Source organism: Vanellus vanellus (assembly GCF_965231255.1).
Source record: "Vanellus vanellus genome assembly, chromosome: 6".
Classification (NCBI taxonomy): Eukaryota; Metazoa; Chordata; class Aves; order Charadriiformes; family Charadriidae; genus Vanellus; species Vanellus vanellus.
Window position 1 is genome coordinate 30,694,357 of NC_138911.1, and position 27,667 is coordinate 30,722,023.

At 39.2% G+C, this 27,667-nt stretch overlaps 1 protein-coding gene across 1 annotated transcript in view; it reads right to left on the reverse strand.

The window, feature by feature from the left end:
- Positions 1-27,667, reverse strand: part of ZNF106 (zinc finger protein 106) — a 43,231-nt gene that overhangs the window by 13,019 nt on the left and 2,545 nt on the right. The window contains exons 2-10 of the mRNA XM_082485297.1: positions 20,038-20,123; positions 17,919-17,980; positions 13,030-13,227; positions 8,748-10,847; positions 7,304-7,928; positions 6,321-6,390; positions 4,559-4,713; positions 4,402-4,462; positions 3,743-4,084 (exon numbers count right to left, since the gene is read on the reverse strand). Of these exons, the coding sequence (XP_082341423.1) occupies positions 3,743-4,084; positions 4,402-4,462; positions 4,559-4,713; positions 6,321-6,390; positions 7,304-7,928; positions 8,748-10,847; positions 13,030-13,227; positions 17,919-17,980; positions 20,038-20,091 (3,667 nt within the window). The 5' untranslated portion in view covers positions 20,092-20,123. The remainder of the gene's footprint in view (positions 1-3,742; positions 4,085-4,401; positions 4,463-4,558; positions 4,714-6,320; positions 6,391-7,303; positions 7,929-8,747; positions 10,848-13,029; positions 13,228-17,918; positions 17,981-20,037; positions 20,124-27,667) is intronic.

Here is a 27,667-nt window from a genome sequence, read left to right on the forward strand (position 1 = left end):
CTACGTGAACCTGCTTTGGCAGGGGGGTTGGACTAGATGATCTCTGAAGGTCCCTTCAAACCCCTACCATTCTGTGATTCTGCGATCATTCAAGTTGCTGGCTGACTACGTGATTTTAAAGTTCTGAGAAACAACCTTTGGTGAATCCTACATTGTTGGCTTAAGATGCTACCAGCCTTCACTGTGTGTTCCCTTACCAGCTGTCACCACTGCTGTAGGACTGGTATTAAGCAATGCATGCCTAATACATCTTAACTGCTCAGTGACATAGTTTGAAGACCTTGTGCTTAACCCATCTACATTAATTATTTCTACCAAGTTACTTAGACCTAACTCAAGGTAGATGAGTCCTGCACAACCCACTCTGCAGTATTGTAGCTTCTGTCCCGGGAATGGCAGCACTGTAAGCCATCAGGGTAAGCTTTTTAGTTCATTTGTGGTGGACTAAGTGATAGGGAAAACACTCTCCCTGTCATTTTAATTTGAAGCCAATATGAACAAATGAATCCAACCTCTCAACGGAGACAGGCTAAGAGCACAGCCAGCACCTCACAGCTGTGTTTCCCACACCCTAAAATTCCCTGGTTGCATTTGCAATAACTATAATCCAGAACAGGATGTTTCAAGTTCACTGCATTTATTGGGTGGGATCCCTCAATGCAAATAGGAAGCTGGCTGAATTTGAAACGTTTCCCTGCTTCAGTCTCTTAGAAACCAGCAATGCTTACACAAAGCTGTTGGACTGTTTAACACATCACAGTACAAATTTGATGCTCCAGAATTACACATCCAACTAGAGGCAGCTTAAATGTGAACATCTCACCCCACAGCTTCCTCAGATGGGAATTTCCAAGATAAAATTAGAACCATGCTGACAGTGTAAGGTATATCATATTTAAAGTAAACCAATGGATTCCTCTGACCCATAACTGTCATACACAGCTGTAACCTGTTAGAAAACCCTTTATACAGAAGAAATTAATGCTTAAATGAGGTTTAAATAGTTACTGTGTTGAATTATACTGGGGAGAAGGCACACAAACCCTTAGATTCTGAATACACCTCTAACATCATGCGTCCCTCGTTTCCCACAGGAAGGGGGAGGGAAGGAACTTGGTCACTTAAAAATAAAACACGAAAAAAGGGGTAACCAGCAACTTAAACTGAAATTTCTAAACCCAAAAGTTATTAATTCTCAGGGCCTGTAGTACTGCAGGTGTTAGAAAAGGAAGTAGGAAATCACCAGGATATCACAAGAAAACAGAATTGCAAATGCAATCAGCTCCTTCAAAGCAAGGCTGAGCTGACCTCCTAGGGAAGCTGACAAGCCAGATGTTCAACCCCCAAAAAGCAGATAGCCTGCCCTCAGAGAGAATTCCTTTCTGCCAAATTACAGAATTTACCTGATGGTAAATGCTGATTTTCCCCTCAAATTACAAAATTCATTTGATGGCAGACACTCATTTAAAATGTAGCACATATATAGAACCTGATCAATATGAAAACCACATTAATTTGACAAACATACATCAAGAGAACATTCTTGCTTTTAATATGTCAAAAATAAGTTTGTAGGAAACTGAAAAATATGCTAATGTGATGATGTCATTTTAAAAATAATTATTTAACTGATAAATACAGCTATACATTGAAGGTTGTTATGAGAAAAAAAAATCAAAAAAATCTCTTTAGCTTCTGTCGCGCCTGCACAGACATCAAAAAAGCCTGAAGATTCTGCAAGCAAGACACTTTATGCCACTGCAGCTAGTGATCACTAAATCTTTATTCTGAATTCTCCAACTCTAACATTAAAGAAAAATGACAAATGGCACCTCTCTTCATTAATGTTTAAATATAACAGAATGGCATACGCCAATAAAAATAGGAAAGCGAGCGAAAGGTAGTGTTTTCCTACAATCTAAGTCTTAACAATGCAAGCAAACACAAAAGTTGATTCTTCAACCTCAGCCCTGAGTTTACTTTACCCCTAGAGCTTCATAATTCTTGTCAAATCCTCCAAAAAGAAATGAAGCACAATTCAGAATAATGTATTAATGTAACATAACACAGTGGAATACAGGAAATGCAATGGTGCCTAAAAAAGCACAAAAAGAACTATTTATACAGAATTCTGCATCTGAAGCAAACTGAAAAAAGGTAAAAAACCCTTCAAATTCTTGTATTTACAGGTCTAAGCTTCAATTCAGCCAACACTTATCTTGTGCTTGAGGAAAACATACACTTATAAAAGTAGAACAGCATGGCTTTTTCCAATAGTATTTTCCACTTCAGTTGAAGGAAAAAAAAATTGTGTTGGCTAAATTTACCTTCCACAAGGACCTTACTTATGAACATTTATCTCAAATGATCTAAGTTAAGGGTTTGGGTAAATGACAGAGTTATGGCAGACAAACAACAGTCACTAGAGTCACCCTGCTTGACTCCACACACTCTTAGGAAAGTAAAGGATGATTGAGCTTTTAACCTTCGCTTTGTACCTTCAGTCACAGTAGCAAGTTGCAGTGGAAAGTACCAACAGCATTTAAGCCTTTGACCGAGGACCACAGTACATGAGTTTTAGAGGTTTTAAACCGCCTAAATTAAGAGTTAGCAATTTCAGCTACAGCTCATTTTTCTGAAGCAGTAGCTCTCACATCAGTAGTTCAGTTAATTCAGCAGTTTTCTCCTCCATACAAAAGTGAACATGTGGGGACTGAGGCAAAAGAAGGGTTAAGCGTGGTAGAACTAATAGGGAGGAATAAGCAGCTGCAGCACTGTGTGAAGCAACTCCCTAGTTAAGGAGGTGCTGCTCACAAGGAGGAGAGATTCCCTTTCTGGTGGCAATGTGATCTTTTAGAGTACGCGATGGTGTAGACAAGTAAAGTAGAAAATTACTGGGCTTGGTAGAAAAGTACATAAAGAGCACACTTGCTTAATAAAGCTGACTTCGATCCTGCATATTGGAGTCCATGCATTTCAATCGCCACATGAACACATACCTTCACTGGTAGCCCTCTCCTACTCACTCACATTAGTGAGCAGTGCCTAATGTCCTTCTTACAGCAAATTGTTTACTGAAATCACAAATAAGATTGCACGAACTTTGAATGAGGTTATTAAATTTAACCAGCATCTCCAAAACAGTGGGATTTAAGAGATGGAGAGGGGTAGAAGACAGATTGCTATGCTATTTTTAATACCACAAATTATATTCTTTGTGTTTATCCAGCAGGACCCAAGAAGAACACAGAATACTCTTAATGTAGTTGGTCTTAATCTTTTTAAAAAGATCTTCAGGCATGCATTTTTCCTTTGCAGGTAGGTTTTCAGCTACCAATCCCCATTAAATGATGCGGAGTAGAAGACAAAAATTACAGGGGAGATTTTAATACAAAAAAAAAAAAGCAACACCCAAACCTTAACTGAATTATTCTGAGAGGATGTAACCTGCGAATCCATGTTTTTTCTGTTTTTAAAGTAAACTAGAAACCTGTAGGTGCACATGACTACAATTTGCATGTGATTAACGATTTCAAAAATGTGGAATTCATTTGGATGTGTTGTAAGGAAAGTCCCAGTTTCTAAGACTATTAAGTTGACAAAGTCCTACAGAAGTTAAAGGGAGTTCACCCCTGCACAACAGGTTGTTGGTTTTAGACACAGTTTACATTCTTCCAGAAAAAAAAAAATTGCTTATTTTCTTAAAGCTAGTTCTCTTAATACAAAGAGAAGCCACACATACCATTCTTCTGCTCCACCTCGTCTGCTCGTGAAGCACATGGAGGGCTCTGGAGTACAGAATTCACATTTTCTTCTGAGCCTTTTGGAGACATAGGTTCTCGTTTAACTTGTACTGAGGAGTCAGAAGGAGCAGTAGGTGTGATGCCAGAAGACTGGAATGGTGACGGTGTATTTACATGAACAGAAGCTCCCAGTGGAGGTACAGAAGAAGATAAAGTGTCCAAAAGGGGCAGAAAGGAGCCTGCAGGAATTAAGTCAGCTGCCATCTGAGATTTGTTATTTCTTCTCTCACTTAGGACACTGCAGGAAAGTTGCTCTGACAGTTCAGAAGGTTCATATGTTTCTAATGGCAAAAGAGGAGAGAAAAAAATACAGAAGAAAAGTGTTCACACTTTACAATAAAATTTAGAGGAGCCAAGAGCTCATTTTTTGTGGACACACAGACAAGGAAAAGAAAAATTGGTAAAAAAAAAGCCACTAGATGGCACTAGCAAAGACAACAGCTCACACTTGAACAATAAAGACTTCAATATTTAAAGCCTACAATTTTATTGCACATTTTAAACGACCAAATTCAAGTTAAATGCTATTTTTACAAGATGCTGAGCTCAAAGAATATGAGTCAGCATTCCATTGTTGTAGTTTTATGATATCTCGTACCTTGTAGCCCCTGCAAGATCTGGATTCTCTGACTTCTCAGTGTACTCATTTCCATGGTTATCTGCAAAACAGTTGTGATTTAAATCAGTCCTACTTAAGGTATTTTTTTTCAGGCTGCTAACTTCTAGTTCGGATAGTCTTACAAGCCCACTGTTACCTGTTGCTTTAACACAAGGAACCGTTGAACCTCAACGTAGGCAGCCTGCAGGGCAGCCCTAGCCTGCAAGAGACTGCTGTCCACGCTGTGCAGGGACTTGCTTAACTCTTCTTCCCTCAACGAAATAGCCAGCAACTGGTCTACCTGAGATTGTTCTGATAAAGAAACAAAATGTAGAGTATAATTGTACTTTACAATACATTAAAATACATTACATATATCAAAAAATACTACCACCTCAGAATGTAGAAATCACATAAATTAGGTCAAGCATCAATAGTCATATAAGAAGCTGAAAAGGAATACCTATGCACAGGAATAGTCACTCTGCTTGAAAGAAAAGTTAAGTTTTCCTCTTTACAGGATCTCAACCTTGACTCTAGTAACCTTTTTTCCATCATAGCTTTGCCAGTACTAATTTAATTTAGTTGAACAAAGTCATTCTCTTCCACAAAGACTTTTTGTTGAAGTATACCTGTACATAAAGTACAAATACACACTTTCCACCAGTGTAATCAAAAAGGCAAAGGCAAATTAAGCTAAACAATATTTAAATTATTCAGTTAATTCAGAGGCCAAGGAAAGGCAGCTTAAGAGAAAAAGAAGCCAATGATAAAAAAATCATTTACTAACCAGGATGATTTTGGGCCGTGAGACTCATGATTGTAATCTCTTGAGAAAGAGTATCTGAGCACTGTACTCAGTGATCCTCCTATACTCCTTTCTAAAGTCTTCTGGCATTACAGAGGGAGATTCTCCAAGCAAATTAAGTTTCAGATTGAGCACTGCTTAGTTTCATTCAGGTTATAGTTTACTTTAGTAGATTTACTACAATAACAATGCTGCTGAAGCAAAGTAATGGGAAAGAGAGATTTTACTAAGTTGAATGTGTCATTATTCTCCATAAGAGAAACTAGTCAATGAAGACAGAAGCTGATAAAAAAGCCCACCTTTTCAAGTAGTGAAATATTAGTTCCCACAAGAAGATCCATATTAATTGCCCTGCATTCCAAACAACTTAATATAAATAAATAATTAAAAAAGGAGAAATGGAACATTTGAAAGCTATCTTCTGGACCCCAAAGCTCCCAGACAGTGATGTAATCATTTAGTTCCCAAAGAAAACATTCTCCCTAAAACACAGATGGTTAATTGTGACGGGCAGTGATGTGGATGTGTTAGGCATGTTTGAAAAAGACTTATCTAATGCCAGAATAAAAGTTTTCTTTGGTCAGGAGCAGGAAGGAATGAGGCATTCTACATTCACTTCTGTTAAGGACAGGGAAAGAGGAGTCAAAAAATAAAAAGTATTGCTGGAGATGTCAAAAACAGAACACAGCCCAAGCTATGCAGACTGCAAGTTTTCTGGTAAGACCACACAGAATTAGAAAGGGAAAGCTGCATGGCTGAATCAGAAGGGAGTGATGGGTGCTTCTCCCCTCAGAACTTCATCTGAAGAGGCAACAAACCTCTCCTCCCTGAGCAGGGGAATGCAAAGGCCCCATCCGTGCAACCGGGAACATGAACTGCAGGCAGAAAGGAGGCACAAAGTCTTCTCTTAGAAATAACTTCTGACAAATTAAATGGGACTCTTCAAAGAAGAATGTGTTGCAGACCTGAGAGCAGTCCACCCCATGACCTTCAGTAAGAGCCCAAGAAGCACCAAAGTAACATTAAGGAACTACCATTTTAGCCAAGTCAAAATACGACTAGGTATTTATAACCTCTGTACCAGATGCATATATGTATGATATACGCTCACCTTTTTTACCTTTGATTTTTCTTCTCTTATTCTTTCTTTCTAGACTAGGGATTTCAGGAGAAGATCCTTCCTGCAAGTAAAATCATTTCTTAACATAAGTTACAAAAGCAATTTTGCCTAAATCAAAAGGTCAAACATCCACTGTCTTTTCAAGCATTACTTGTACCCACAGAGAAGAATATTCAAATAATTTTGCACATTCTTGTATAACTCGTCCCTCCCTCTGCCTTAAAAGGAGTGCAATAAAGCGATTGCCATGTTTTCATCTCAACTAGGAAGAAATATTAAATAAGCCAACAGCCTTCTACTTGCTCCGATGTTTAAGACCAAACTTGGGTCAGATTTTATGCTCTATGGTTTTAGTCGAAGGTCTAGAGGATTAAATCAATGAGGACTTAAACCTATCGCTTTCTGTATATAACAAAACCATTTTGAGGACTTTGATCAGAAACACTTTTTTTTCCTCCTTTGGGTAAGTCCAAGACAGGGCAGTGAAACAAATTCATATTTAAGTATATAATTTTAAGTATATAATTTTATAAAAAGGGTTGTCTTTCCTTGCTTGACCATAAATCCAGGAACATCTAAGGAAAACAAATTTCTGCTACAGCCTACCTTCCATTTAGGTTTTGAAACACCAAGATCCTTGCTACAACACGAAGTACTTCCATGGAAATATTTTAATAGCTCTCATTTACCAGCATAGCATGACAGTTACCAAATCAAAATTAAAGAGCATTTGCCGTTCCTACTAATTAAAAAAAGATTAAGCAGAAGTCCTGCACTAGGAAGGCAGAAATGGAAAAGATTCTTAAAGAAAACTAAGTCAAACAAGCAAATTAGTTTGAGGCTATCAATGTACAAGACAATCAAACGGAGAAAGTCCTCTTTGCAGAGATCATTGAAGGTTGAATGGCCATTGACAGGGAAAAAAAAAAAAACATTTTTTAGCACACCAAAGCTGGACAAAATTGCACACTTACTCCTGTTGCTCTTCGTTTCTTTCCAATTCCTTGGCTGTCATTCTGCTCAGTACCAGATGTGCAGCTACTGTCTGTAGCTGCATCTATGTTATTAGATACTGCAAGAAGTGAAGCATTATTTGAAGCTGGACGATTTTCTTCTGAGATTTCTAGTACGTTTTGTTTTTCAAGAAGAGGTGTTCTCTTCTCTGGGCTCTCCTGGTCTTGTTTTGGGAGGCCTGTGACCTCAGAGGTGGCCTGTAGACTGTGTCTCCTTCCACTAGTCTCAGTTCTTTCAGACATAAATGGTGACAAAGGAAGAGAAGACGTCTTCCGTTTCAAGTCAACCTCAATGTCAGTGCTTGCCTCACACCCAGATGTTATGTGATGCGAGTGGCTGGCTGCAATTACTTGCCTTTGCCCACTTTCTTTTGTTTTGGCTTGTTCACTGAAGAAGCTATAAGCAGAAGGATTTCTGTCTGCAATGACACTGCTTTCAGAAAAGCTACGTTTTCTGGCTGAGCCAGGCACTGCTAAGGAAATCCCTTCCCACTGGAATCCTTCCAGAGCAGACAGATCAGATTCTCCACCGAGTTCTAGACCCTCTTGCTCATTTTGAACAAGAGGCACCATTTCTATGCCAAACCTTTAACAAGATAAAAAGAAAAATAAATACACATGTAACAAGCCAGCTAAATCTAGAAAAAAGCCTCTCCCTTCCCCAACTGCACATTACTGTTTTAAGAGATCTGGCAACTCATTACCCTGTGTTTTCTGTCTCATCTGGCAATGGAATATCTTTTGCGTATCACAAAATGAGATTTATTGGCTAAGAACTGACAGCATGATTTTCAAGTCAGAAACCATGTCATTATAATTATTCCAAACCAAGCTTGGAGTAAGAAAATATGACATCTTCTCAAGACATTTCAAAAACTTCAGGTTTAAAGAAAATTTCAAAAGTGAAGTATTTTCTTCCTCTAAACACAAAACTAAACTCTGTACCAGATTAAAAGACTAACAAATGAAGAGGGAGCATTTATTCTGCTTGCAGCAATGCAATCATTTCTTGTAGCCCTGAATAAATGAAGAAATAAGCAACTGTTTCAGCTTTGTTCACATCCTGATTGCACTTTTGCATTCTTCCACTTACTAGAACTTGAAAAGCAAAAATATTGCTAGCGTCCATATTCAGATATTGAGTAACAATTATGAATTGATTAGAATCTTTTCTGAGCAGCAGACTACTATTAATTATCTATGGATAGACATCCAGATCAGCAACAAATCATAAAATCTCAAAATTATTTATATACACAAAAGATTGTGGCATAGCAAGTTTCGTTCTGAAGTCGTAGTTTCAGGATTCTGGAATTCGCTTCAGATTTGGAGAAAAACACCCTCCCCCCTCAACACACACACACATACACACACACACACACGGTTAAATCTGAAAGCTACCAACCTTGGTAAACCTTTGCCAAGTTCCTGTTTCTTCTTGGTTATCTGCTGGATGACTTGATCCCAGTTTACATTTCGCCGGGAAGCACTAAGAATCTGCCTGAGGGTGGGTTTAAGCCCCGACTCCTTCTCAGTCTCACTTCTCCGATGGCCGCTCACATTCCTAATGCGCCGTGCATTATTGAGATTGGGCTCTGGAAGATGTGTCCCGACTTTGCTCTTCAGACTAATATGTCTTGTCAAGTCTCTTTGCAGAGAGGCAGGGAGGCCAAGTTTGCTTAAATCAGGAATAAGGAGGCCTAGTGACTGGCTTCCTCCTTTTTGCAGCTCATGATCTGAAGGATTTTCAAAACCTTCCATTTCAAAGTGGTCATGTGACTTGACATGCTCTTCATCTCCTTCTCCATCCTGTGAGGAGGTTTTCAAATCCACATGCAGATGGTCCCGACTGCTCAACGGAGAAACTGTGGACTCCCTCTGAAACGTGTAATCTTTTAGATCAGCAGAAGCAGTACTTGAAGCAGCCGGCTTTTCAGCATCTTCCTTCTCAGAGGTGGCAGGTTTACCTTCTGGAGTGTCACAGGGTAAACAAGAACTAGTAGAAGAACCCAACTTTTCAACTTTTGCTTCTGACTTCTCACTTTCTGTTAAATCATCATCACTCACATCTTCTAATGAATCTAATCTGAACTCATTCTTTGGCAATGTTTTCCCATTTTTTTCCTTATATTGGTCACTTGTATCCTTGCAAGAACTCAAGGGAGCATTTTGCAAGGAATGGTTGGACTGAACATCTTTGGGTTTTTGCTCTGCTTCACTTAAGTTATTAACAGACTCTCCAAGACCGCTACCAAGCACATCTTTGTTGTCTTGTAAGTTACCAGCACATGCACCATGCAGCTTTGACGAACAGGAGGAGAAACTGTTTGTTTCCAAGTTTAGTGCATTCAAATAATTCTCCTCTTTACCACTAGCTGAGGATAACAGAAGCTTGACATTTTTTAAAAGACTGTTTGTGTCTTGCTTTGGGGAAGATAACTTCCTATCTGTGATATTCAGAAGAGGGGATTTCAGTGATGGCATCCTACTACTTCTGCCATCATCTTTCTCAGGCTTTTCACAACTGGAACAACCTTTCATTACCTTGCAAGAATCAAGGTGATCTGAGGTTACATTAGAAGGGGAAGATGATTCCTGTTTTTTAAGTTTTGAAAGGCTAACGTTGGGTTCACAAGTTTTCCCTTTCATTGATGAATCAGTAAGAGGCATAAATACAGAATCTACTTTATCTGGAGTTTTAGAAACAGTATCTTCAGATCGTGGTTGCTGCTCTGCAGCTTTCTGGGATGGGTAGGGAGTCCAGCGATATATTTTATCTCTGGAAGGACTGCCACTTTTTCCACTGGCTCTTGAAGCTTTGCTTTCTGGTTGCTTTGATGTACAAAAATCCAATGCCCCCTCAGAAGGAAGTTTATCACTAGTAAAATCAAGTGAGTCACTCCTATTTTTTCGATCTCTGTATGGCAGAACATCAATATCTTTCTCCTGCCGCTGCCATGCATATCTTTCCTTATTATATTTAATTGGCTCTAACGAATACGTATCTCCTGAGCTTCCAAAATTCCAGCCATTTGTACCATGAGGACCAGATTTCCAGTTTCCTCCATAAGTCTTGGAATTCCAGCTGGAAAAATGACCTGTTCCTTCTGAGTGCCAAGTAGAATTTCTCTCCCTGGCACTGTGATGCCAATTTGATGTTCCTCCTCCCCGCCCACTTGGATGCCAAACATTTCCAGAATTCCCATAGTTATGACGATTTGAAGAGCCTCCTGAAACATTTTGGTGCCACCCAGAGCGTCCCCTTGGGCCACCTGAATGTCTGTTTATATTAAGGTTCCTCTGAGAGTGTGAAAATTTGCCTTGTCTAGGACTAATATAATCATCCTTTTCCCACTTCCAGTCCCTTTGTGATGCATTATGATGATGCCACGATGACTGATCATAAGCTTCTCTTTCTTTGTAAGTAGCTCTTTCTTCTCTCCTTCTCTGTGATCTCCTATCATCACATTCTAATTCTGGGTTTACACAGCTTGGTTCAGCTTGCCTGTAAAACAATTGAGAAAAACCTAAATTCTGATGCCAATCTACTGAAATCAAACAGCAGGCAAGCCTCATGCATTTTATTTGCACTGGGAAGAAAACACTTCTTTTTTTAAATAAAAAGAAATAGAGATAACTTATTTAGCTGCTTTACTGTTCAAGCTTCTGTAGTGTTTGACTTTCAAAACTAATGGTGTACCTTTACTTAAACATGATATTTCAAAATGTCTCTTACAAGAACAACTGATTTGGTGCAGGGTCAGTTCAATTCTTAAATATTTCTGTTTCACTCAGAAAAGAATATTCCTTTCTATTTACTAGTTATTGGACTAATAAGAAATAAACAAAAAGAAAGCTTCTTTCTGTTGTATAATCTTTGTAATTTGAGTGATCTTGATAGACAAAAAATTCATTAGTAGAGAGATGATTATTTTTTCTGAAGACTATTCTTCTGGTGTTAGATGGTTATTCTACTTATTGGAGAAAACAATTGAGATCAGGTCTCAGTTTATAAAGCTTAAGTTAAGACACAGATGTAAAACATCCGCAGAAGTTGTACCTCGAACACAAAAATATTTTGTCTTATTTTAACCAACAGATTCCAACAATCCACAGCATGCAATGCTGAGTCCGTATGAGCCTCCCAGAAGCACTATCTACTGCCCTTTGGATAGTACTTGCGCTTGGCAACTAATCATGAACACGTGGTAAATTACCACATGTACATTTAAAGATAAATGCTACCTTAACACTGACAGCTATTCCCAGGGTCAGCAGTCTAAACGTTCTAAGTATTTATTCTATCAAATGAGTTTTAATAAAAGTTTTCCAAAAAAAAACGATTACAGAAATGCTTCTTTCTGACATTACAGGAATACATTCAGTTTAGATCCCCGGCCAAGCAAGACAGGAAACTTTCACACTACTGCTCAAAAACAATCAATTTGAGTAAATTGAAAATTCATATTGTACCACCCTTCAACACGTCTTCAACACATTCCAGTTTTACTAAAAGATGCACAAATAATTACTCTCTAATGGGAAATGGCCTACTGCGTAAGGTACAGAGAGCTTAAGACAAGAATTCAAAGAAACGATGTCTAAGTGATACTGTAAGTTCTAGGAGCTGACTCAACTACATTGTGATCTAATGGAAACAATTTTCTGTATTAGTAACTTAATCCACATACTTTTTTTTTTTTTCCCCTCTCCTTCCAAACTGGCATCCAGCTGAGAGAGATTTTCTAAGATTTTAGTTACCTCACAATACCACTGTATTGACAGCATCACTCCTTTACCACAAAAGCAGAAAAAGTGGCATCGTTGCTACCTACATTGACCAATATGAAAACACAACCGTTATGCAGTACAGGGACACCCTAGTATGACAGAATGGTGTCAAAATCAGATAATCTCCACAGATTTGTGCAGTTGGAGACGCTAACTGAAATTTCTAGCCACAGCAAGCAAGAGCTCCTTTCAAAAATCATATGCCTCTTTAATACCATTGCCACGCCATAAATCTATTCAAACAATATATTCCCAACTGGAACATCATATTAGCAATGCACACTTGCAGAGTCACATGAAAGATAAAAGGCAGCACTTATTACTCTCTGCAGCCTTCCATTTCACTAGAATTATGTTCAGCTAGTGGTAAGCAGTAAGATAAAAGAGGTAAGAAATTTCATTCAAGGATTATGGGATATCAATACGACATTGACAGAACAATCCAATTAATTTTAAAAACAGATTAAAGTTTTATAACAAAGCATGTTCAGCAACAGTTTCTAAAAGGTCAGGTTCCTACAGACGCCCCCTGCCCCAAACAGTATTAGCACTACTGCCACATTTATTAAGCCTTTCGGTTAAACGGGTATCAAATACTGAAATAAAAACATTAGGGCTCTCAAAACACAAGATTCCACACTGGGGACTGTTTTTATCCATAATGGAGAATAGTTTACTTCCTTACTAGTAGCAGATCAATACAACAAGAACGTTCAGCAGAATCCCATTTACAGGTTGAAACTACAATATCTACATAGGTGTCTTAGATTGTTCTCATAACAGGCACACTGGCTACAGGCAGTTTACATTTCATGAGCCATTACCTAAGCCTTAGGAGCGTATCCCAACTGTGTTAAAAGCAATTCTATGACCTACGAGGAGAAAGGAAAACTCACCGATTCTGTTCCTTCCTTTGCTTGATTAGTTGAATGAGTTCTTTGTCAAGGTATTCTTCTTCTGCCTCTTCTTTCTCTTCCTCTTTTCTGTCGTGGGCATCAACATTGTCTTTGTGCAGCTGGCTGGAGATGTGCTTGGCATATGCTGACAAACCCACCAGTGTCACCCTGCACACCTGGCATTCATGGTTGCTGTCCCTAGGAAGAGAGGCAGAGGGTGGACTTTCAACTCTGCCAACAGGCATGGCAGGTATCTCTGGTCTTACTTTGTTTCCTCTGAATGTGCTCGCGTTCAAGGCAACTAGGTTTTGCTCAGTATGTTTAAGTTACTTGAATTCTCTGGCTTTTTCTTTCAAGGTCTAGTTTTTTGATGGTCAGTTTTTAAAAGATTTTTTTCCAACAATCAAGAGGTAAAAGACTTGGTAATAAGGCTGCATTAACTGGGGGGAGAAATTCTTCTTGAATTGTTGTACTCAAAATCTTTTCAGAGGAAACATAGTGAGCGAAGAGGCAGAGTGGAAGGCTTACAGAGCTAGCAGGAGCTGCTCTGAAGCCCATCCATGGTGCCAGCTGCACTGGGGAAGCCTGGTGACAGCTTCTACATTTAATCCTTGCCTTGAGCCTTCCCCCAGTGAAATTTAGAAAAGGGAGGAGGCAGTACATGGATACAGCCAATCCTGACACAACAGAACCTAAACTGGGACAGCTGAGACTGTGGCCTGGAATCCAAAGACTCCACAGCACAGCGAGTGATGGGAGGGTGTCTTCAGTTCACTGTACTTTATTTGGTTCAAGTGTGCATGAGGTCTGCTTTCTACTTTAGAGGCCTTATCTTAAAAAATACAGAAATTATTTCAGCTGGAGGAAGTGGACAGCTGTGTCAGACAAATGGCTTTACTCATGTTTCAGCGAATACTGGATTAAGGTTGCGAATTTTTTTTACCTTTTTTTTTTAAAAAAGAAATTCAGATTTCTAAAAATACCTTATTTGTTCTCCTCACCCTTTCAATACTCCACTGTTAATGAAATGTTGTTAATAACAAACAAGGAAAATATGTTCACCAGTTAAAAAAAGTAAGGAAAAACTTAATGAGAGCATAGTCCACTGCAAATAGCTCAGTGGGACCAAGTTAGGACTCACTGCCTGCCTCCACAAGGCTTTCTTCAATTTTGCCATTTAATTCATTAAAGTAGATCTACATACCCCTGTGGCGCACTTGGGACCAAAGTCTTGTAACAGCAGCATTATAATACCAACACACAGTACATGACTGGGGTCAAAAAAATGGGAAACATGAATCCCTGTTCTTTAGAGAAAAGTTAAAAATAAAACAAGAAAAAGATCAAAAGATGCACCTTCACTCAAGACATTAAGCCAACATCCTTACTGGAGTGCCCAGTGGAGTGTCAGCAGCTGTGCTTTATTTATCCTAGAAATCTGTGGGTTTCCTAACTAACATAGTTGAGATATTTAACTAACACAGTCATTCAGGCACAGATAGAGATGGTTTTATTTCAAACAGAGTAATTCATAAAAATTACACTTTTTACATTTTTTTTTTGCAGCCTAATTTCAGATGAAACATTTGGATGAATTTCATTTCCAAAGTCAGTAGCTTACAAATTTAGCCTGTGTTTTCCAGAGAGGAGCGTGCTTCATTTTGCACACTTCACTAATAAATATTCAAAGCTCAGATACTATATATTGGCTATCTCATTAACCCAAAGACAACCAAATACAATCAGCAGTTTTTCCTAACGCTATCGGAAGAATCCTCTCCACACTCAGAAATGGCACAGCTATGCATTGCCAATAGAATTTATTTTTAACTTATGTCATCATGCAAGGCAAACTGCAAATAGGAAGCCAGCTTCTTGCTGAAAAAGGTGCTCTTTTTACATAATGTTCCACTTGAGTCATAGGGACACTTAACGAGAAACGTACCTCAGTGGCACTAAGTAGGTTTTAAGAGAACAATCCAAATCCTTCATAGGACCCACATTTCAATTCTTTCATAAAACTTTCATCATCCTCATTTGTACACTTTATAATAAATAACCGCAAAGTTTTACTTACTTTGGACAAAGCCAGTGAGTTAGCAGCTGGCCTAAGGACAAAGAACCTGTTTCTATCACTTCTAACTTGTGAGTTACTAGTTACTAAGCTAAGGTTCTTGTACCAACGGGTAGTCTGGAAAGAAAAGACCTGAGTGGGTAGCGACTACAATTCTCTGTCCTGCTCCTAATCTATATGAATCTAAAGAAAAAAAAACACTATTTTTTCCTATACAAACAACTGCTTTAATTGAAGATGAATTGAGATAGTTACACTTCAGGGAATTTGGATTTCCTCCACTTCTTTCTTTCCCCTACCCCCAGTGGTATCAGCCAGAATTGGGCATGCTTCAAGACACACACCGATCGTGTCTACACATTTCCCCACCATACAGGAACACCACACAATCTTAGTTGTTCAACAAGAAGGCCAAAAGCAGTTTGAAATAAACAGGACAAAAGTATTCTCCGTATGAAAATATCCAAGAGTTTTATTTACTGTATGTGTACTTCAGATGGCAGACTCAATGTCCCTTGTACAAGAGCAATATTTCACTTTCAATTTAAAACACAAAACAAAAACAACCTCTAAAGCTTTGTACTTGACTTGTTATATCACATGGAGTAAGACTTCAAGAAGAGAAGAGCCTTAAAACATGTAACTTCTAGAAATTACTGTTACCTTCAAGAGTCATGAACTAAAAAAACATATTAACTTAGGAGGCCAAAAATAAGATGCCAAGATATGTGAAATTTTAAGGTGTAATCCTCACCACTTTCTATGGCAAGAATCTCAGAACCATTGTCAGAATAAGAAAGTCCAGAACAGAAATGCTCTACAAATAGCTGACCAAAAGCCTTAAATCAGCATCTAGTGCTAAGGACATTCTGGTTTCTGAGCAATCCCTTCCCAGCTGTTCAGTAACTGAACAAATCCTTTTCACGCCCAACAGGGCAGATATTGAATAGCACGATGTGCTTGCTTCTGGGTGTGTTTTCAGAACGTTCCTAGGTCCCAAAACCCAGTTGTGTGGGGCACTGCAGAGAAGAAAACAAAATGATCTGGGGTTTTTTTTGTTTTGCTTTCTTTTCTTTTTAAGTAAGTAGCTGAATTCAGAACAAAACAAAAAAAATCCCAAGAAGCATAGGGCTGAGCAAGGGATGGTGACGGCAGAGGAAAGAAAGAAGAGGGTGGGGAATGTGAGGAATTTATCATTTTTATGCCCTCCATCATTACTACAAAGCAATTTTTACTTGAAAAAAAATGAAATAGCTTCCAAGAAGCTGCTTTCACACATTTTCTCACTGTGACACAACTTTGTTAATCTGTATGACTTGAAGATTTTCTGAATCCCACTAAAACAAATTTAATTTCAAGAGGGAATGATTATTTAATTTTCTTTCCAATATATTTTAACACTACTGCTGCCTAGACAGGCTGATGACAGAGATTCTGAAAACAGAAGTTCTTATCCCAGATTACTAACCTGTTGTGAAGCCCTGGACAAATTAATCAAACATTAAATGGAAGTAGAAATCAGACAATAGAGGTTATTTACTGACAGTTAATATGCGCTTCGAGGTAAGCAGTATCTTTTTACTTATTGTCCTGCAATAAGGGTTATTTTCTATTTTAGAGAGACAATTTGAAATGTTAGTAGATATAAGTGGGCATACGCATATGCTACAGATTTTCTGGAAGTCTTAACCTAAAAACATATTAGGTTGCTGATTTAGATGAACTACAGCAATACTTCGCAATTATACACAACAGTAGTATAAAATACTATACAGCTGGCTCAAACAAATGTCTTCAGCTGTGGCACATGTAATAGAAGCTTCTACTCCAAATGTACACTTTTCTGCAACTATATGTATGCTTTGTATATAAAAAGTTACTGAAGAGAAATAAATTGCAAAGTTCCTCGAGGTTTGAAACATAATAAAACACAACAGTTTAAGAGTTTTACTAGAATTCAACCTGGCACAACTTAACTACATTGGCAAGAGTGTTCCACATTGATTGAGTTGAAAGAGGATCACTTCTTAGTCTTTTAAAAGAGTTTAAAAGAGACTTGCTATTTCCATAAAAAGTTTGTGTGGCAAGATGATTAAAAATTAGTCTGTAGGTCACATACTTAAGTGCAGACTACCTGATCTCTCTGGCTACCTCAAAACCCATACACCTAAAAGCACTTCTAAGTGCACTCTGGTTACACCCTGATTCCATATTATGAGAATGATATTTGAATACCCCCCTAACTCCCTCCTCCTGCTTTCCAAAGGTTGCAAATGAAACCAAGGAAACCAGAAGGAAAACACTATCCACCACGGTTAGGTCCCTTAACCAAACAACTGGAGCAGGGTGGCCAGAGGACAAGACAGTCACTCAAGCAGATGCAGACTTTACATCCAAGGTATCAGTCTTTTCACAGTGGTTTAAAAGATCAACAAACGTTTCTACATCATTGCGAGCTTTTAAAAAAACATTTCAAAAAGGAAAATGCCAGTGTTCATAATTCTGCCAAAAGCAGAATTGTAGTGTTTCCAAGAAACCAAGTATAAAACTGCCAAGTCCTAAAAACCATGGGGTTTGATTTTATTTCACTGCAGTCCAAGAAATACAGGAGAGCTTTCTTCGACATCACTGTTTGCCTCCTGAGCTTGACATTAAGAGAATATGTCCATTGCCAGCTTTATCACAAGGCATGCAACTAAGTGATGCATAAAACTAAATTGTGCAATTCAGTTTGTATGGGAAATAGGATGTGAGTTCTTCCAAACAGTGACATACAAACTGCACAGAGAGGAAGGATGCAAGATTGTTCTCATACCTTCCTTTCAGGTTTTCAAGTTCTCTGTGGTGAAGCATGCTTCTCATGTGTTCTTCCATCTCCTTCAACATGGGGAAAAAAGTAAAATTGGTCAAACCAAAACAAAAATGGTGTATCATATTTGAAAAGCTCACTTCTGAGAACTCTCCTGCCTTGCAGAAAGGTGTACTCTACTCCTCTAGGGCTGTAGCAGTTGCCATTCCTGTTCCTATGACCATGAAAGCACAAGTAGTCACACTCTCAGGAAGTCGTGTAACATTACCTTTCCTGAGGAAGGACATACATGAGTCATTAGAATTCAACAGTAGGGGAGCAGAATTCCAGGAGACAGACAAACAGGAGTGCATGCAGCAAAGCTTATTAGACTGATTTCTGACAAATTACTTTTGATCGTAATTTTTATTAAAAGTCTCATTGATACCACTCTCCAGAATCACTGTACTTAAAACACTGTTGTCCTGTTCAATCTGAGCAGTCTCTCTGTATTTGTATTATGACACAGCTGTAATTTCATCATCACGTACTATTTTACTCTGCTACAGATGCACTTCAGCAACCAAGATGTACATAACATGTCAGTTTGTTGTTTACAGCAAACTTGATCCATGAACTGCAGTGGTAGTGTAATTAATTGCTAATCAAAGACAGCCGCTGGAAGAGAAAGAATATGTATTGTAGGGTGCTGCACCTGGGGAGGAATAACCCCATGCAGCAGTACAGGTTGGGGGCTGACCTGCTGGAGAGCAGCTCTGTAGAAAGAGACCTGGGAGTCCTGGTGGACAACAGGATGACCACGAGCCAGCAATGTGCCCTGGCGGCCAAGAAGGCCAATGGCATCCTGGGGTGCATCAAGAAGAGTGTGGCCAGCAGGTCGAGGGAGGTCATCCTCCCCCTCTACTCTGCCTTGGTGAGGCCGCACCTGCAGTACTGTGTCCAGTTCTGGGCTCCCCAGCTCAAGAAGGACAGGGAACTGCTGGAGAGGGTGCAGCATAGGGCTACCAAGATGATTAGGGGACTGGAACACCTCTCTTATGAAGAAAGACTGAGGGAATTGGGTCTCTTTAGTCTGGAAAAAAGACAGTTGAGGGGGGACCTGATCCATGCTTATAAATACTTAAAGGGTGGGTGCCAGGAGGATGGGGCCAGGCTCTTTTCGGTGGTGCCCAGTGACAGGACAAGAGGTAACGGGCACAAACTTGAGTATAGGAAGTTCCATCTAAACATGAGGAGGAACTTCTTTACCTTCAGGGTGGTAGAGCACTGGAACAGGCTGCCCAGGGAGGTGGTGGAGTCTCCATCTCTGGAGATATTCAAAACCCGCCTGGACGCGTTCCTGTGCAACCTGCTCTAAGGTGTCCCTGCTCTGGCAGGGGGGTTGGACTATATGATCTCCAGAGGTCCCTTCCAACCCTATGATTCTATGATTCATAATTCAGCAAAAGGAAGCAGTTCAAAAGATTTGAAGCATTTGAAAATCTTCAAAGAACAGATACTAATCACTATCCTCCTCAGTCCTTGCAATCCCATCTGCAAAGGGGAAGCAACATCAACCCTGAAGAGCTGTGTGAATTAACACATTGGTACTTGCAAAATATCCATGTGCCATGTGGCTAAGCATTATACGAGGGTCCATTAAGAAACGCCCAGTTTCAATGCAGGCTTTGCATGATATGCAGTACACAGAAGATACACACCAACTTCATACATTAATGAAACAATGTGCTGTGCTGCGTAATTCCACATTCTCCTTCCATACAGAAACACAGATTTCCCAAAAGGAATAAAAAAAAATGTGTATTACATTACTCTTAACATAGCACAATTTATAGCCAAATGAGTTTGAGTGCTTTTCACTTTATTATCTTTATACAACAACATAAAAAAACGCAAACTTCAATATTCTTAACATTCAGAATCAAGCATGCTGCACAGCTCATTTCAAGAAAGATACTCTAAAACACATACAAATATATTATTTGATTTGTGAAAGACCTACATCAGTAATATTCCTGTTAGAGGGAAAAAATCATCATACTTTGCACAACTTTAAAATGGAAGCATTTCTTACACACATTTCATATTAGTATCTACCGATAGATGTAAAGCATTAATTATTTACCTTTTTTGAGTTGTACACAATGTGACATAATATACATTTTCGTTCTCGAACCATGCTTATTAGTCTGGAAAGATCTTATCCCATACCTGCAAATAAAAATATTTAAAGAACCAACATTCAGGATTACTTTTTTTTTTTCATTAATCTGTTTTAGTAAGGAAAGTAAAAATAAGTTACTATTCATGAAAACACTTGTGCTGAGTTTCTTTAAGAGAATACATACCTCTTGTGCATAGTCAATATTCTTCAAAAAAAGATAAGGTAGTTTTGAATAGTCATCTAAACCAGCGATAATAAAAAGTAGCCTTCCCTTTCTTTCATTTTTTTACCTTGTCCTCCAAGACATGGCACTCATTCTACAAGCAAAGAGTCCTGTAGGAATCCCCTCAGCTACTCAAATCAGATTAACAAAATACTTTTCAACTAGGATTATGAGAGGGAGAGAAGAAATTGGGGAAACCAAGCAGGGCAAACTCAGGTCTATTTTGGTATACAGGTCAGCACAATTAAGAGATTTATAAGGCTCTAGTAAAATGAAACGAAGGCCACTCATCACATCAAAGACTGTCAGTCTTCAAGGTTTATTGATCCATTTAGTCACCATAAAATAAAGCCTAGAGTGATTTAAACTCAGCATTTTTCCCATTAACCTCCGTAAGAACTGTATATATGCATGTACTGAAATAAACAATTTGGACAGCATTTTAAGATACATTCTCTAACACCAAGCTGTACATGGGCACCTTATGTATGTGAATCATTAATAAAAGCTATTAATTTTCATTAATTATTCCCAACAGTACAAGATTATTCAAACCTTTGCACCAGAAGATTAGACATTTTAACACTGATCTACTTAAGACTGGCATATAAGCAAATGAACACAGCAACAGGTCAAATTAAATGCTGTATCTGTTTTCTCATCGTTAGATTCATTAGGAGAACAATTAAATTAGAGAGGTACATAACAGTCTAGGCTACAATACAAAGACAGACATATCTGCATAAGTAACAGGGTATAACCTTTGCCCTTTTCTTTCTCTTAAAAGACTAAAATGCAGAATGATCAAGCATTATAGTAACATTTTATTGACTCAGCAGAGGCTGTTCCTTACCCTAAAGGGGAAAGAAATGTATCTTTTTACTATTAGGCATTTTTATATCTCCACACAAAAAGACAAATCCTTCCAAGCTTTGCTATTTTAGTCAACTTCAGAGATAATTTAGCTAATACCATCAAACTTAACCTACAAGAGCCTTCTTCAATAGAGCATCTCCACAGCTTACTCTACAAATTTAATTTTAATTATTTACCATCAACCTTCTGTATCAGAGGCATCGAACCCTCCAAATCTGGTACTGACCAGTACCAGAAGCTGTGTGCAAAGGGCAAGAATTGGATTTTTACCAAGTACAGATTACCTAGAATTAAAGCAGCTCTGACATTCAATGGTACTGTCTGTCCTGGTTTGAGTGACACGGGATTAATTTCTCTTTCAGTAATTTTACTTTCCACTAAGGTCTCTTCTAATGCTAGGGAAAACTGCACTTTTAGAAGACCATAGTGTCTGAATTTGTGAAAATATTTACTTTATAGACAGCCATGGTATGTGGGTTTCAAGGTCTCAGTGTTTTCAAGTTAGCCAGGTGCAGGGATGAAGAGGAGCAAGACCCGGGCACTTCATCCAAGCTGGCCAACAGGATTATTTCATACCACGAACATCACATTCAATATAAATTAGAAAGTTTGCTGCAGCGTTTCTCTTCTCTTTTATGACGCCTGCAATCCAGAGAACTTCTTGCCCTGGTGCCAGACCCCCAAGGCCTTCCCTTCCTCCCAAAGCCATAGCACTCGCAGTGTCGGACATTTGATGTCCGCTGCTGGGAGTACACAGCTTCCTACTGATAGAATTGGTCGAGTATAATCCTTGTATATTTTATATTGGTATCGGAATCAATATTGGTTCTTTAGCATTATTAATGTCAATTATTTAGTCTTATTCTCTTAAATCTGTTTATATTTCAACCCTCAGATTTCCTTGTTTTTTCCCCATTCCCTTTCCTGGGTGAGGAGAGGTCATCTGGTGATAGAATAATTGTCTGACTGACAATAAATTGTAGTGGGTTCATCAAGCCATAACATTGTCCACTGTCCAAATTGGTTTTTTGACAAATAACTCCTTTCCTCCAGATTTGCATGTCCATTTACAGTTAACATACGCACCAGCATCTGTCCAGCCTAAAGGGGAAGGAACTGAGAGCTGAACAGCCCATTCACCTTTAGTTTCTTCCCTAAAAAAATCCACATCAACACACCGAAACAAACACGCTTAACACACAACAGGAGATTCAATCATCTTCTTATGTTCCCCATCTAGCATTCCTAGAGTGCCATTCTTGATCTCATAGAAATACCTGATATTGTTTAAATATGCATTCTCTAGCTTTATCACATGGGCACCTGATGTACTTGAATCATTAGTAACAGCTATTTGTTTTGACAAAGCATTCCCCACAAAGGTAGAAGGTCATTCAGAACTTTGCACTAGCTTAGGTCATACAGGCCATATAAATTTATATATCAGTGATGTGTGTGCAAAAGCACCTGCCTTCATGGAAGGTCAGAACACAGAAGTTTTGGAACAAAGTGTTTTACAATCATTTGAAACCATATATAAAGAGTATAACTTATTTTTAAACATATTTAAACTGAGACGGCAGCTACAGAAAATTTAAGCCAGTCAGTACCGGGCCCGGTGCTGTTAAACATCTTTGTTGGTGACATGGACAGTGGGACTGAGTGCACCCTCTGCAAGTTTGCCAATGACACCAAGCTGTTTGGTGAGGTAGACATGTTGGAGGGGAGGGATGCCATCCAGAGGGACCTGGACAGGCTGCAGAGTTGGGCCCAAGCCAACCTCATGGAGTTCAACAAGGCCAAGTGCAAGGTACTACATCTGGGTCAGGGCAATCCCAAGCACAAATACAGGCTCAGCGGGCAATGGATTGAGACCAGACCTGAGGAGAAGAACCTGGGGGTGCTGACTGACAAGAAGCTCAACACGAGCCGGCAATGTGTGACTGCAGCCCAGAAGGCCAACCGTATCCTGAGCTGCATCAGAAGTGTGGCCAGCAATTCAAGGGAGGTGATTCTTGGCCTCTACTCTGGTGAGACCCCATCTGGAGTACTGCATCCAGCTCTGGAGTCCCCAACACAGGAAAGACACGGACCTGTTGGAGCAGGTCCAGAGGAAAACCACGAAGATGATCAGAGGGATGAAGTACCTCTCCTATGAGGAGAAGCTGAAAGAGTTGAGGTTGGTCAGCCTGGAGAAGAGAAGGGTCTGGGGAGACCTTATAGCAGCCTTCCAGTACCTAAAGGGGGCCTACAGGAGAGCTGGGAAGGACTTTTTACAAGGGCATGTAGTGATAGGATGAAGGGAACGGTTTTAAACTGGTAGAGGGTAGATTTAGATTAGATATTAGGAAGAAATTTTTTACTCTGAGGGTGGTAAGGCACTGGAACAGGTTGCCCAGAGAAGTTGTGGAAGCTCCATCCCTGGAGGTGTTTAAGGCCAGGCTGGATGGGGCTTTGAGCAACCTGATCTAGTGGGAGGTGTCCCTGCCTATAGCAAGGGAGTTGGAACTCGATGATCTTCAGGGTCCTTTCCAACCTAAACCATTCTATGAGTAAAGATAGAAAATGAGATATTTCAGCCTCATGGTTTTCCAGTAGGTTATGAGGCGAGTATAGGAGCACATCATCAACATGCTGTTTATAAACAGATCTGTGCAGCAGCAACACAACAGAGCTAAGAGAATTATTTATGATTATACGCAAGTGACAAAGGTTTAGATGCCTCCCCAATACGAGAGAGCTGTTTTAATGTGATTAGTATGAAGTTACTCCTCAAAAGGAAGGGTGCTAATCCCTGCACCAATTTCAGTATTTCCTTTGCATTAAAATATTCCCTACTCCCCCAACATTCTTCATGAGCACTACTTTGTAGTTTAGCAGTATACTCCCTACATGTGTTCAGGATCTTGTTCAAGATTACTCAACTATTTACAGAATTCATTCTGCACAAGAGTGAAACAGCAGCGTGGGACTTAAATCAGGAAAAGCAGGCCAGTAAAGTATGGTGACTTGCTCACACCAGTTAGCACATAACATTAAAGAGCTTTCACAACTAAAGCTAACATTACACCTGTTTGGGCAAATTAAAACATATAGTAACTATACATGATTACAGGAAGAGTTTTAGGCTAACTGCCCAACCCACTGCTCATTAATTATGAGAGTACTAAAAATACTAATGGAATTCAAATGCTATTGGATGTCACTATGAAAAGTGAAACTTTCACCTCCAGAGAGAGAAGCCTTTAGAGACAAGGACTCAGAAGGACAGAGATTTAGTAGATGCTACATGGACAGGGAAAAGACAGACCCGTGTTCTATTTCCAGATCACCACTTGACTTACTGTCTACATAGAGATAAACCACTTTCCTTCATCCTTAGCTTTCTCCCAAATCCTGCTAGGAAACCCCAGCCTCACTTTATTGAAGTACTTCAATTTCACTTTAACAGAACTTTCATGAAGTACTTTGAAAAGCATTATAAATTCAAGGTATTCACTATGCAACAACGACAAGAACCAGACAGCTTTTGAGCCATGTAGTCAGTAATGGCATTTCATTTCATCACACACTGATCTGTTCAATCACAAAACTCTCATACCAAGAAACCTCAGAAACATAGCTTTCTCTACATAAATGCAGGCATATTTGAATTCTTAACAAAAAAAATCCCATAGTTCAAACACCAAACAACCTTCAGATTTAACAGTTTGTGCTTTTGAAATCACCAGCTTGCTGCATAGCATAGAAAATTATCTCTTATGGGGGATTAATGGTAAAAAAAAATGAGCATCAAACTGCAAGCAAAGATAACGTTTTGCCAAAAAGAACCCACTACCATATAAAAAAAGAAAAATATGTCAACAGCAAAATGTAAAGCCTTCAAAACAAATGAGATGTTACAACAACTTTATATTTTGAGGAAATGTAACTGTTCAGTGGGTGATTTTTAGTCTTTGTTTTAAAGTGAAGAGATGCATATTACAAGTACTTGATGTAAATGCAACTTGCCCATAGGCTGCACGGGCCCAGAGCTTGAAAACACCACAGAGTTTTAATTAACTTAAGCAAGTCTGCTACAGAGATTTTGGAGAACACTTCTCACAAGTAAAAATAGACTACAAAGAAAATAAGGCATTAGACTACTTCCTGCTACAACATCCATTTGTCCACAGTTATTCAACCTTACCGGATAACATACATTAAAAATCTATGTCAAGGTTAAATCTGTTACAGAACTCTCTGACTATATAAAGCCACAAGTGCCATGCAGTGGGGCGGGCAGCCCGGCATTCCAGCTGCCTAGAAATCCTCAGGAGGCCTCAAAGAGCTCAGCAGTGCTGGTCTGTGTAAAGACCTGCCTAAATCCTGCACGTCCATACAGACAGCAGTGGAAACTCTACACTTGACAAGAATGGGAGTCTAGCAGTTCACTGCGGCAGAATGCTCTGCAGCAACATGCTCCTCAGCTTCTCACAGGGATGTCGTTCCCTTTGCTTTAGTGACTTACTTCCTGCACTCATCCTAGCTGAGCTGTAGAACAGTAATACAGCTGCCAGACATGGGAAAAGAGAGGAGAGCAGAGAGGAAAGAAGCAACTCACCACAAAGTACATTTATGAAATCTTTAGTTGGTTGATGGGAGGAAGTGGTGGACACAAAGTCGTTTTGACTTGGAGAGAAGCCTCTTGCTCAGAAGAATTGGGAATGGAAGTGGCCCTGGAAAGCACTTCAACAACCACTGCTAGACTAGACCATAAGCAGTGTGATTATCAGCATATCTTATTTTGCTAATCTGCAAGAAGCCCGGCCTTTTCACAGGAAAACCTGGAGAACCCCACATAGGCCTTTGAAAGCTGTATTCAACCAACTGTTGTGATAAACAAATGTTACAAAGCAATGATGATTGTTAATCTAACCAAACAATGACTTAGTAAAGCCTAGTAATAGAGATATTTTCTCAGGGAAAAGTTTTATGACTATAAAACCGTTTCCCTGTATTACACACTGCTCCAAACATCAAAGTCCTGTACCGCTGTGAGAATGCCGTACAAAAACAATTCATCATAACAAGACTGAAGCCTATACCCAAATCTCATCACCTCGAGCAGAATTTATGTGGAATAAAGCACCTACATTCAAAGACTATCTTTCCTTCTCAGATTCATTGCCCTTGAGGCATCCGAATTCAGTACGCATCCCCTTGCTAGACTGTAACTTCACCAATTACCTCAACATTACTTACGGGCATATGTGGGAAGCACTTTAACTTTTCTACTGAGATGCTGATCTGTGCAACCTAACTTGATCAACAGCCAGAAACTTAAGAACTTACTAAAGTTAAATCATGACTAACAGCATTATTGTCCTGTAGCATACTACCATGCAGTGTACAAACTACTTTGTAGTCACAGGGGTTTCTTTAAAGTAGCAAAGCAGATAACTGTATTACAGCCCAATATTTAAAATACTTGTACCAGAAGTAAGACTTTTAAGGTGAATTCCTCCCTGCTTTCCAAGATTTAACTTCATCCTCATGACAGACTGAGGCTACTCTAGACCCCTCAGCACTGAAAGGGCACCACTGCGCAGCAAATGTTATAACTGGGCGTCTGAGTGCTTAACTATTTTGACATTGAGCCAGGAGAAGAGTTATTTCATAGATCAAAGTTCTTTAAGTTCCTGTTAAAAGCAATAAAGTTGACTCCACTAACTAGCCTACAAGACATCTTGCAGAAACTGTCTGCATCCTATCCCATGAGTACGGATGGCTTTTTACAATACACAGGGAAGGTATATCGGAGATAAGGAGACTGTAGAGAAATACCTTAAACAAACAGACCGGTGCAGGCACCGGAACACCTGGCATGAACACAGACTTTTCATTGATACCTATTTTTACTGCAAGTAAGTCTAAGAATGGGGTACAGACCAGAATAATATATACACCTTAAGTCACAATCAAACTGCATCTTCTAATTTCCTATACATAAGCAGTGCTAATAATTTCCTAATATCCAAACTAAGTTTTCCTTGCTGCAAACTGAGATGATAATTCCTCCCTAGTGAAAGTAAATGCCTTATTGTTATCTTGCTTGTGACGGCTTTTTACGCACCGGAAGATTGAGGGAAATACACTGTCCTAATTGGAATGGAGAGCTGCTCAGCACCATTGCTGTATGCTGTCATTTAGGACACCTAAAATCCACATAGCTGGAAAGCTTTTGTTTTCCCCTATATTCCCAGTTTGGGTTTAGACGTATGCAAACTTTTTCTTTGAATGTTTTCCTCAAAATTCCCGTTCCTCTTTCCAAATAGCTCACAATGTTCTTAAAAAATGACCAAAACTGGACACAGTACTCCAACTAAGACACCTATCAGCACCCTTTGGAGAGGGGCATTCTTTATACCCCTACTACCGTTTCAGCCTCAAACATAATTGCTAGTGATTGAGATTTATTAAGTTATTTAATAAGTCTTATTAAGACTTATT